Consider the following 12,845-nt stretch of genomic DNA (forward strand, 5'->3'; position numbering starts at 1 on the left):
AAATGTGTATATAGTGTAGTATAAATGCAACATTTAAACTACCATATGCATGCCACATAACACTATGTGTTAAGAATATTGGAAAAAAATAAAAAGAAACACCTTTGCCGTTTCCCTTACAATTGATTCACAGTTACAGCTGGACCTTACTACGATAAACAATGACCAATAGGCTATACAGTATATACTGTATACACACACACTCATTAATAGCTCTGTACTGACTGAGCAAATTTGATTCAAACTGCTACCCGAATCACTTTGACCAACTATTTAAAAACATAATCGGTTCAAAAGAGTCATTTGTTTGAGATTCAAGTATCAGGGCTCGCACTGTGTTTGCTGTTGTAAGCAGGAACCTATACAGGAACTTCATGAGATGTCTGACCAATTGACATGTGGATGCATACATTTTTTACCTATTGTTGGCAATGGCAACAAGATTAGTCTATATAATGAAATAAAATCAATATACAGCTAACATTTAGTTTAAAAATCTGTCCCCTTGATACACTAAATTGCTGGTTAGTGTATTTCTATTTCTATTCACCACAATGATTTATGATATATTGAGTTTTCCCTAATTTTCTTTTTTGAATTCCAGTGATTCTGCAGGTCTTATGAAGGTCAACTTAAATTTAAGACATCGATGTTTTCAAAATACACTGCGCTTTATATTTTTGTCTTGTTTTCTGAAAAGAAAAATCACAATTTTGTCAGTTTTTGCTTAAAGCAAGAAAAATATCTGCCAACCGAGTAAGAAAAATAATCTTGATTCAAATTTTTCTTGTTTTGATGTTCAACTGTCTTCTCCAAACTTTACAACTGTACTTCAATGTGAAATTGTCAAAAGCTAAATTGTTATTTAATTGTATTTAATTTTATGCATTTAGCAGATGCTTTTATTCTCTTTGTTCAAAGAGCCAACAATAGTCATAATATAAAATGCCATGTTTATTAGACAACTAGATTAGGAAGCAAGCTAGAGAAAAGAAGAAAAAGAAGTTTCTCTTTCATATTTTTCTCTCCACTCACCATCACCAGATGAAGTCAAACCCTTAATGCTGTGCTATAGGTTCTTCTGCAGACCTGATCGTGGAGAAACCCACTTTCATTTTACAAGCCAACATCCGAAACATCTTAAAATAGACGCTGAGATTTCCCCAGAGGACAGCACACATTGTTTTCCCCCTCGTGCTGCCGCAGGGAGCAGCAGTTTCCCTGTCATTATCCTCTTAAAATAAATGACTTCTAACTGCATCGCCTCGAGAGCCAATGTCAGTGTGCTCTGCAGCATGTCTATCCAACCTAACAGTGGGAAATGATGAGTCATGCTAATGTCATAGTTTGCTAAGCCACAAAAATCTTCATCTTTTTGTTTGAATCATACTGAAGGGCATTTCAGTGGATGTTGGGGGTACAAATGAAGAAACTTTCCCAGAGGAGTGGCACACATAACAGAAAACAGAGCATTACGTGCACTCACATTCACACACCAGGCTATTAAGACATCTCAGAAATCCAGCAGGTCATAGAAATAAAAACCTGAGCCATTAGATGGCATCTCTGGCTCTTTGTTTGACCCACATGAGCACACAAGCAAACCTACCTGGTCTTTTCGTATGATCTCAAATAGCTCACATTATCAGTTCAACCAAAATGTTGGAATATCTCAAATCAACACCTCAAACACAATATCTCACAGTTCAATTAGTATGAAAGTATCTTGACTCACCAATGACGTTCACTTGAAGTCAAGAGATGCTCGACAGTCTTTCTTTGTGCAAACTTTGTGCCGGTTATTTTTCTTCTGAAATCTGCCAGTCTATGAACGAATTCATTTTCAATGAAAGCATGACAAGGGTGTTTAAAAGAAATCACTTGGCGGCCATCTTGGCAACACCCCCAGTGCTCATTATTTTCTAGTACAGCTGCTACCTGCTAGCTGTCTGAAATGTCCAAAACTATTGGCCTGGCATGTTCCAAGAAATAAAAAGTGTAAAACATTGATGTTTTAGCATTTACACATGCACATGCATGATGTCCTCCACTTCTCCTTTGATTTACACACGGCCCATTCAGAGCAAGTTACTTTTTGTTGAATACAATTTTGCAAAAACAACAGAAAAATACAACAAGGCCAGGTAACATAAATATGTTATACTTTTTTTTGTGCTAACAATTCTATTAAGTTATGAAAACTCTGTATGCTCTCAAAACATCCTTTTTAAAACATTTTAAAAACGTTTATTCTTGGTTATGTAAAAGTTAAATGAGTCGAATGATTAAAACTCATGAAGTGAGTTCAGGATTAAAAAAGAATAAATATCTGCCAATGGGCTTCAAAAAAAAAATCAAAGAGTTATTCCATACTTTCACACTCTTCATACAAGACAAAAATACTGAGGACGACTGCTCTGATTTAAGGTCTTAATTTATAGAAGGGCAACTTTTAAAGACCTTCAGAAACCCTGCAAAAATGTTTCTTAAAATCGAATTGATGTTGCCATCTTGCAACAGAATGTGATCTAACATAGAGATGCTCCCGGCCATTATCAAGTGACCGAAACCTTAACTTAGTCTATTTCTGTGGTTCTTAACTTCAGAGTCAGCATCCATCATCAGCTCCTGCTATCAGCCTCCAGCCTCTTAGTTCCTGCTGTCTGATCACATCTGCAGCTCAAAGACTTTGATAACAGACTCAAACTGTGTTGAAAGCGGACAAACGTCAGCCTGGTATGTTTTGTAGTGGGATCAGCTGAGGTTAATGTTTATGAGAGGACTGGTTAGTGTTTGCTTGTGTTTGTTAGTGAGATTGAACCGTCTTAGATCTATACGCTCTGCATTGTCAGCGTGCTGATATGCCGATGTGATAATGTTTTGTGTAGCAGCAGTCCTGTAAAATTCAATATTAGCTCACAGTGAGTCATTTCGGTTGATTTAGAAAGCCTGCAGCTAACTGGTGAAATCAAAGCTACTGTTTGCTTAAAAGAGGATGTAGATGCTCTAACTCTGCACATGTGATATGACTCTGCAGGGTCTCTGTCATATGGAATAAGAGAAATATTCGGGATGTTTTAAGAGTCTTTCTGCTGCACGATGCCCGCAAAGTTTCATTACCAGAAGAACTGGGGGTGTACAGATGAAAACTCCTGATGTTCCTCTGTGTGTTTGTGTGTGAAGAAAGTACTTCAGAGAATGCAAGTTAGCTCAAAGTTAAACATTTTAAAGGTTGTGAAATGTAATAATTACAAATCCAAAATAATCCATTCAAATCAAACTGAATCATAATCAAATGTTCACAAGAGCAGCTATTTATACACCTAATGGGAAATATATTTGTCTCCTCTCATAAGTGAAATATGACTGTTTTTGTTCATTAATAATTATGATTTTATTTTTACAGATCGTCTGTCGGTTTGACTTACCAGATGCTGCAGGATTGTTCAGCATCCTCATAATCTGAACTCCTCAAGACATTTGGGAATATGAGTAAGGACATAATTTCTCAGAACTGGACTGAGACATGTTAAACACATCCTCTCTTCCTCCGCTCTCTATCTCGATCTGCTCAGCAGATGAAAGGAGACGATGAGTGAGGATTTGCTGAAAAGCCGTCACTGGATTGTCTGCTTGATAAGTGAACCTGTGATGCATTACTATCAGCTACACCAGAAAGGAAGAATCAGATCTCATGTAATTCAGCGTACTCATAGTATCTGAATGTGTGTGTGTCCTTGCACTTACCTGATGTAACTGTGTGAAGTGTGTGGGGTGATGTATATGTATAGGTCCTTTATATTGGCTTTTAGTAGTATTGTCTGTTTAGCTTTATATATAAAAAACAGGTTTATAAGTATAGAATCTGATTCTATAAAAATATAGAATTTTGACTTGAAGACACATATCTTTTTTAAAGTTTACTTTAATCATTGTAAAAGCATCAAAATCACCAATGTTTCTTTATATACATAATTTAGCTCTGTCCCATCTAAACACGTTTGTACTGCTCTTTTACTCATAATATTAATCTGTTTACTCACTTCTTCCATCCGTCTGCACGAACTTCTATCATGTGTCTCAAACTTCGCAGAAGTATGAGCTAATAGCATTTGTTCTGCTTAAACTTTGAATTTTGTATGAGTTTTACAATGTACAGTGGAACTAAAGACGAACTAAAATACTTTCAGGCAAGACAGACCAATCACCATTCAGTATGCAAATATTACGATGACATCACTGCTTCCTGTTACTTTTTGAATGCTGACTATTGTAACACTTTTCAAACTTTCATCTTAATTTACTTTTGGAACCATAATTCGGTGAATGCTTCTATGACATTATCACTATCAGTAAGATTTTGAATGCGTAAACAATCCATCAGTGTATGTCAAAGGGATACACTGATTTTAAGATTTAAAGGGATACTCCACCCAAAAATGAAAATTCTGTCTTTATTTACTCAGTCTCGTGTCGTTCCAAATCTGCATGAATTTTTGCTTTGGTGGAACACAAAAGAAAAATGTTGGTAACTAAATAGTTTCTGTTTCCATAGTATGGGGGAAACAAACTGTTTGGCTATCAAAATTCTTCAAAATATCTTCTTTTGTGTTCAGCAGAAAATGGAAATGATTTGGAACCTCATGATGGTGAGTAAATGTTGCCAGAATTTTAGGTGGACTATCTCTTTAAAAATTCAAAGTAAGACACTTTAAAGTGCCCCTATTATGGGTAACGAAAGGTTCATATTTTGGTTTTGGGAGTCCCCAACAACAGGTTGACATGCATGCAAGGTCAAAAAACACTCTCATTGTCTTATAATATGCATTTATTTTTACTTTACTTGCTCAACGACTCCCAAACGATTCATTTTTGCAAACCCCTCCTTTGTGTGACGCTAATCTACGGTGATTGGTCCGATTGGTCTCATTTTCATTTCATCATGCCTGATAAAGCAGCGTTTGTGAACACAGTGCTGCTTTGTGTACAGCGTTACCGGGGAAACTGCTATATTTATCGCTTCAAAAGCGGCACCGAGTGGCAAAGAATGAATTTGCATTTTCATTCAGACCAACGCGAAAAGACCAACAAGTGGGCGGGCAATATGCTAATGTTTCATCATGTTGATGTCAACATGAAACGGCTTGGGATTCGTTTTAAAAACGACTCGTTTCAATGATTCAGAGTCAACTCTTTCTTCTGAGAGACAATAACTTTATATACGGTGCACTTTCATATTTAAAACTTTGCAGGATGTTTTCATTCACTTAGAGCTGTGTTACAAACGGCATGAAAGGTAATTTTCAAAAATCCGTAATAGGGGCACTTTAATGTTTGAAAAATGCACTTCATGTGGTAACATCAAAATTAGTTTAATTCAAACTAAAAGTCTAAAATACTGTATGACATCAGCTTACACTAACAAGTTGTTTTTAAGGGTCAGATTAGAAATAGCTCCATAAGCATTCACTTTCACAAAAATCTTAAATTTCAAAAAGAAGTTTAAGCTTACCTTATTTATATCTACATTAAAATTATGTACAAAACAAGTTTACATCAAGCATTTGGAGCTTAATTAATTGCTAAAAACTATGGAAAGAACAAAAAATGCAAATATATGGGATCTGAAGACTGCCCTGCAGTCTGTATGAGTCCATGTGAAGGTGTGTGTGTGTTGGAGCTCACAGTCCGTGTGTGTATCTGTGGCGGGGAGGGCTGTGTTGGGGTGAAATGGCATTGAGGTGATGTCCTACGTGTCTCTCCGCCGTCTTCAGGCGCTCTTGCAGCTCCAGGCGCTCCCGTTCTGCACGGCGGGACACTTTGCGGGCCTTTCTCAGAGAATGCCTCAGTTTCCCCACTCGCTCTTTCAACTGTTCGTTCTTCCTCTCCAGCTCGGCCACACGCTCCTCAAGCTGTCCAACTCGCTCCTCCTCCTCAAACAACACCTTCTGCACGGAGGAACACAGCAGCTGAAAGATAAAATGAGAGAGAGACGGTCATTGACGTACATTTTCTGTGCATGCACTGACAACCTGACCCAGTGGAATGAAGGTCGACATACAACATTACATCATTTCCAGCCTCTGTCAGGCTTATTATTTCCTGTTGAGCGCTGCCTTTCTTCTCTGGGCCCCTACACATGCCAGCGTGTGTGTGATGGAGGCAGTTCAAAAGTCATGCCCACAGTAGACAGAAGCTGAGGCATGCTGTGTGTGTGCACATGTGGAGAGTGTGTGATTGCATGGCCGTGTCTGTGTGTATTTGAGCAACGGGAGGCCACATGTTCTCCCTGAACAGCGGAAAGGTCTAAATCCCTATTGTAATGGGCCAAATCTGAGTGTTACATGATGTCAAAGGTCACCACATGAGCTAAATGCACAAAACGTGAAACACAAATGTCATGAAAATGAATGGCGATAGATGCTGTGGAGTTCAGTCATTTTAAGTCAATAATGATTCGAATGCCAGTAATTTAAAATAACACTTTTATTTTATAATACGTTTTAAAATGTCATTTATTCCTGTGATGCAAAGCTGAATGTTCAGCATCATTTCTTCAGTGTCACATGATCCTTCAGAAATCCATCTAATATGCTGGTCAAGAAACATTTATTAATATTATCAGTCTTGAAAACAGTGCTTAATATTTTTGCGGAACCTGTGATATATTTTTTAGGATTCTTTGATAAATGGAAACTTCAAAATAACGGAATTTTTTTAAACTGAAAACTTTTGTAACATTACAAATGCCTTTACTGTCACTTTTAATCAATTAAATGCATACTTGCTAAATAAAAGTATTAATTTCTTAAAATAAAATAAAAAAATACAGACCCCACATTTTTTGAACAATGGTGTATAAGTTCATCTATGTTTGCACAGCTTTTAAAACACTGTCCTTGAACAGAAAAACATGCATACTGTAGAATAAGGACTGCTGCGAATGAATGTTGTTGTGTCCTACTGTACAAACAAAACCCCCACTGCTGTAACAACAACAGCACTCTCCAAACGACGCGACACCCAGAGCAGACAGACAGGTGGACACAACACACACATGCTGGAATAAACATCTCTGCTCATTAACTAGACCTTATAGTCATTCTTTTGCTTCTAAAAAACTATGTAAACAGCTATTTTGCAATGCTATTCGATATAATAAAATTTCTTCTTAATGTGGGTGTTGTGTATTTAAAACCACAAGAGCCAAACATAGCCTGCTTTGCTTTCAAACCCAAACCAGACCCAGATGTGATGGTACGTGAGTCATTCATAACAATAGATGAGTGTTTTTGAGAAAAGAAAATGAGACAAGAATGCACAATAGTCAATGAGAGAAAGAATGAAGAAGCGGAGAGAATTTGGGCACACATTTGGGTTTAGCTAGATAGATACATTATGCATTGAGAAATTTGACTGTGTAGAAAATGCAATGGTGTTTTTGCATTTGTGTGAATCTGATTAGAGTTTAATAAAGCATAATGGGTTTTTAAGATGAATGGTACAGGAAGCAGGGGGTGACATAACTAACACACGGTGCCGGCTATATAGTTACAAGAGCACAAAGTCCCTCAGGCGGCCTCAAACAATCCTTTTCCCACAGGAAAGCTCCTGTGTAAAACAGCTCTCATTATCTCTCTGAGGTTCCCGGGCCTGATAATCACACCCACCTGTTCCTGCAGCGCACACACCATCATTATCTTTATCTTCTCTCTCAGCATCTGTCTGTCTCTCTGTGCAGATGTGATTAGTGAAGTGTCCCTGTGTCTTTTTTGATCTGTAATACTTGAATGAATTTTATAGTATTGTTAAAGAAATGTTCAGGAGTAAAAAGAGATGCTGTTAATAGGGCTTTAATTAGTTCGAAACCGGATATCGCTTGTTTGCATCTAGACAGACCAACTGTCACATCTGTTTAGCGGAGTGAACACCTGTTAGAGGAATCCTGCACCTCCTCAGGTCACTGTGTCAAATCTCAAGATGAATGGACACACACAAAAATACTTCTGACTGCTTTTGATGCATAAAGTTTTCTATAATTGCTTTCAATACCTCAAATTCTCAGTGCAGGTTCTCCTTAATTGCATCTACATTTCTGTTCAAAAATTTGAGGTCAGTAAGATTTTATTTGAATGAATACTTTACCCAGCAAGAATGCAAATTAAATCAATTGATCAAAGTGAATTTGGCAGTGTTGTAAAAGTATTGTGACATTAAAGACTAGCAGAAATGGCTGCTAAAAATTCAGCTTTGCCATCACAGGAATACATTTTAAAATAGAAATTTGAATATATTAGGTAAAAAAAAAAAAAAAAGAAGAATATTTCACAATATTTGAAATGAATGGTTTTACTCTATTTTTGGTTGGCATAAAAGACTGGGAATTTAAACCTATCAAGATAAGATCTGACTTATTAAATACAATACTATTATAAAATTACATTAATTCTGGACATTTAAATCACTCTGTATGAATGTAACTCTGTTAACAAAATACCAAACCATGTGGCATCTGCAAAAAAAAACAGACGTAAGCAGTCAAACAAAAAAAGCATTTGGCATTTGACATTTGTCTGGAAGGCAAGGGAGATTCCCGCTGGTTCACACCCAGAACTTTTCTCTGTTGGTATATTATGCTCAATAAATCTGAAACTGTATCGCCCCAGCTGATGACTGTTTTCAGTTAGCTGAAGTAGCTATTAGTCTGTATGTTCAGGCATCTCATTGTGTTTGTCTTCAGATAAACTCCTCCCCTCCAACAGCAGACCACAGTCCGACTAATGAGCAGCTTTGTGTTTGATGTGTGTGAATGTACAGCAGGCTAATCTCATCAAGGCAAACATATCTGCCTCCACTTGATACTGTGTGTGTGTGTGTTACATCCTCACATCCTTCAAAACCCCTGCCATAACCTCTGAGGACCCCAGACATTCCTCCCATTCTGCCTCGAACCGTCCACATCAAACGCATGATTTATTTTCCTTTCAAAACCCACTGCCGTTTCCCCGAGATGATGTCCACATGTCCAGTCACTCTTTTCCATTTTCATTCTATCTCAAGCTTTATTTTCAGTGGCAGATGTGTGTGTTTAGGTGGGACAGGCTGTCCGTGAGTGTGTGTGTGTGTGTGTGTGTGTGAGAGATAGAGCAGCTCTAGCTGGGAGGTCTTTAATCCGGCCTCTATCGAGCCGAATGAACTCTTGAATTACCTCAGCCTCCTACCGTGATGAACAGTCACAGTCGTCAATACAAAGACCACCAAAGAAAGGGACTTGTGTGTCTAAGTGTGTGCTGTATGATGGAGCTGCATTTACCCATGAGAACCTGAACATGTAACTTTTTTATATTATTCTCATTTCCTGTCTTACTCACACCTTTTTGGCCGTAGCCAATCAGATTTCTTGATTCTTTAGTTGTTTTTCTCCAGACGCTAGTGAAACACTAGTGGAATGGAAATTGGTTGCTGTTTTACTGTTGAAGAACAGGTAAAAATAATGCATTTGTGCAAGCAGACACTCATGTCTTCATAAAAAGCCATTTACGAGACTCTTGAATTTACAACAGAGTCATTTTAAAAGAGTGAACATGTTCTGAAAATCTGCCTGTAACGATGGAAACAAGCTTGCGCAAACATGTACACATACTGATGTTCACCTTTCACAGATTTATGCCTTTCAATTTTCTTGTCTTGACAAGATATATAGTTTTCATTTATGTCTGCCACTCTATAGTGCATTTTGAGCCCATCTGTGTGTGTGTGTGTGTGTTTATTGGTGTCGTACCCTGCTGTCTTCTTGGGTCTCCCAATCACTATTAAAGTTGTGCATGGTCTGTCCACCAGAGCAATTTGAGAACTGGAAGAGGCTGGAAAACAGTCGTCTGTTCTCCAGCGTGTCAGGGAATATGGCATCCTGAAAGTTGACTCCATGAGGGAGGATGTTGTAGTTTTCATCCATCCTGTAAGAGATATGTACATGTTTGTTTGCATATACTTGTGAGGATGTTTGACTTTATGACTTAAATTTATTTCGAATAAATTAGATTGTAAAAAATTTAATTTAAATACTAAAACTAACTGAAAATAAACATATATCCAACTATTGTTTTATTAAAGAACTTCAGTTCTTGAAAATAAGTAGACAAGCAATGTTTGTTTGTGTTTGAAAACAGCCTAATGTAGGAAAAAGGGGCAACTCATTCCCTACATTAATTTTAAAATTAAAAATGCCAAAAGTAAAAAAAAACAACAACTTGTAGTTCAGTGTGTGAGAAGAATGATTCAATAACCCCCCCGATTCTGAAGTAGAATCTGTTCGAGTCATTTGTTCAAGAATCGGACTACATTGGTCCTGTTGAATATTTCTGATTCACTAAAAGATCCGGCTCATAAGAGTCATTCATTTTGGGATTGACTTCAAGGGTTGCACTCAATGTTTTGATTCACTAAAAAGAACTGGTTGATAGGAGTCATTTAGTAGCGGTGATGTACTGAATGTTAAAGGGGTCATATGATGCGATTTCAAGTTTTCCTATCTCATTGGAGTGTTACAAGCTGATTGTGCATAGATAAGATCCCTGAAGTTGCAAAGACTAAAGTCTCAAAACCAAAGAGATATTCTTTATCAAAGTTAAGACTCTGCCATGCCCCCCTAAAACGGCTCATTCTAACACGCCCCCACATATCTACCTCACTATGTGGAAATATTAGTATAATGCCGCCAAAACGTTCACGCAAAGAAAGAAGGCGTGGTTTCAGTAACCGCAGTTAGTGTTGAAGCAGCCATGTCAGGGAGACGCTGTGTGTTTCTAGGCGAAAGCAAAAGCACTTTATTTGGCCTTCCGAAAGTAGATGCATTTAGGAATCTTTAAGATTACTTACAACAGAACAGCAATGCATTTTATGGACGACCGTTTCGTGAACCTAGGAGAGGAGGTAATTCTGACTTTGCTATGACAATCTGGCGTTTCTGAACCAGCTACTGTTTTGTTAATAGTTTAAGTATTTGCTATTGACTGTTCAAATGCAGAGTTTTGCGCATCGTGTGTGTGCGTGCGTGCGCACGCGTGTGTGTGACAGAGAGTGAGTGAAAGAGAGAGAGAGAGGGTCAAAGTGGAGTCAGCTGTCTTAACCGTGGCTTGTGTACTGCAAACACATATTCATCACCGTGTCTGTCACAAGACTCTGTTCCCCTTTCGGGCTCTGTCTCTACATTTATTTTGAAAGATGAAGCTCGCGATTATGGTAAGGGGCGTTACATTTCCGACGAGTGCGTGCGGTGTTCGGCCAATCACAATGCACTGGGTCAGCTGGCCAATCAGAGCAGACTGCGCTTGTCGGAAGGAGGGACTTTGTAGAAAACGAAGCGTTTGAGAGAGGCGGGGCATAGAGGACCTACAATAATGTACAGTATTTGAAAAATAATGTGTTTTTGAACATTAAAGCATGTCAACATATTCTGTTACACCAAATACACAAAATAATGATCTTTAAAAAAAGCATCATATGACCCCTTTAATGCAAAAAAGCCAAAATATTTCTGGCGCAATCAACTGCAAAGCAACACCTTAGCAACCACCCCGAATACCCTAGCAACCGCATAGCAACACCTTAGCATCCATCTATCTAGACTGCATTGCCTTCAAAATATTCAAGCTTTAAAACTACTTCTACTTCAGACTGAAAACTGTCAAACTTTTGAAGCTTTTAAAAACTTTTACAACTTTTTGGTCAGGCTTTCTCAAGCCAACTTAGAAAGTTTGTCTTGACGAACTTTTTTTTTAATGAAGTTCAGAATAAGAACCGGTTCTTGGTCTTTAAATAGACGTGAACCCACCTGAGGAAGAATATGTAGGAGTTGTTTTCCATCACCGTGTGTGACTGACAGCTAAAGTACCCCAGTCCCGTGAGGTTGAGGCGCGAGCCCGCAGGCACCTCCAGCATGCCGCCCCACGCCTGATCGCACAGCAGCTCCACCTCCGCCGCGTACAGCAGCGCGTCCTCCGCGCGCTCGTGCTTCAGGTACGGCAGGTAATTGTAAAGGCTGGACGCGTACGGCTCCTCGTGGATGGCCAGCACCTTGGCGTACACAATAATCTCGGCGAGCTCAGCTCGACAGCCCTCGCTCAGGGGTCGCCACTCGCTGGGCAGCTGACACGCAAACGCGAATCCGACACCCAGCGTCAGCAGAAGCGCAAGGTGCATGCTTCCCGTGCCTGCAAATAAACCCACGCGTAAAAGTGCTCGTTCACGGGTTCAGTGGATAGGCGATGCAAGTGTAAGCACTCATGCAGCGGCCCGGGGTCAGATCACACAATCCCGACTGCTGCTCCTCCTCGATCCATCATCACTCCTGAAGTTCGTCTCAGGCCAATCGGCGCGCTGGAGTTTAAACAGCCAATAGACGCGCTGCGTCCTGCGTCCATCCAGCAGGCATTTGGACTCATTTTCTGTCTTTATTGATTATACAGGCTGTGATTATACAGGCAGAAAACAGATCACTGTTCATGGGAATTCACTTTCTACAAAAGTGTTTTAGGGAAAATACATTAGAACGTATGGACCCTTTACTTTTCAGTCATGCAAAAGTTTAACAAGTTTGCAAAAAGCAGAACACAATAATCAATTAATCATATAAATAATATGACAAAGAACATTATCCTTTTATTTCATCCTGGTGATAAAAGTGTTAAAACTGCACTCTAAAAAATGCTGGGTTGTTTCAACCCAATGTTGGGTCACATATGGACTAACCCAACTGTTGGGTTAAAAAGCTCATTTAAAAATGTAACCAAAATTTAACCCAACAGTTGGGTTAGTCCATATTTGACCTAACATTGGGTTGAAAC

At 38.7% G+C, this 12,845-nt stretch overlaps 2 protein-coding genes across 2 annotated transcripts in view; both read right to left on the reverse strand.

The window, feature by feature from the left end:
• nudt5 (nudix (nucleoside diphosphate linked moiety X)-type motif 5) overlaps positions 1 to 1,927 on the reverse strand; it is a 68,179-nt gene extending 66,252 nt beyond the window's left edge. Inside the window, exon 1 of the mRNA XM_016270419.1 lies at positions 1,732 to 1,927. The gene's annotated coding sequence lies outside the window, so the exon portion shown is untranslated. The remainder of the gene's footprint in view (positions 1 to 1,731) is intronic.
• Positions 1,928 to 5,315: 3,388 nt separating this feature from the next.
• On the reverse strand, positions 5,316 to 12,298 carry LOC107584064 (coiled-coil domain-containing protein 3). The gene is made up of 3 exons (XM_016270470.1): positions 11,834 to 12,298; positions 9,782 to 9,956; positions 5,316 to 5,969 (listed from the first exon to the last, which is right to left on the reverse strand). The coding sequence occupies exons 1-3, from the start codon at positions 12,199 to 12,201 to the stop codon at positions 5,682 to 5,684; spliced, it is 831 nt and encodes a 276-aa protein (XP_016125956.1). The 5' UTR covers positions 12,202 to 12,298; the 3' UTR covers positions 5,316 to 5,681.
• Between the last annotated feature and the right edge of the window lie 547 nt (positions 12,299 to 12,845).

This window comes from Sinocyclocheilus grahami, unplaced genomic scaffold, assembly GCF_001515645.1.
Source record: "Sinocyclocheilus grahami isolate Dianchi unplaced genomic scaffold, SAMN03320097.WGS_v1.1 scaffold56.1, whole genome shotgun sequence".
In the NCBI taxonomy this organism is placed as follows: Eukaryota; Metazoa; Chordata; class Actinopteri; order Cypriniformes; family Cyprinidae; genus Sinocyclocheilus; species Sinocyclocheilus grahami.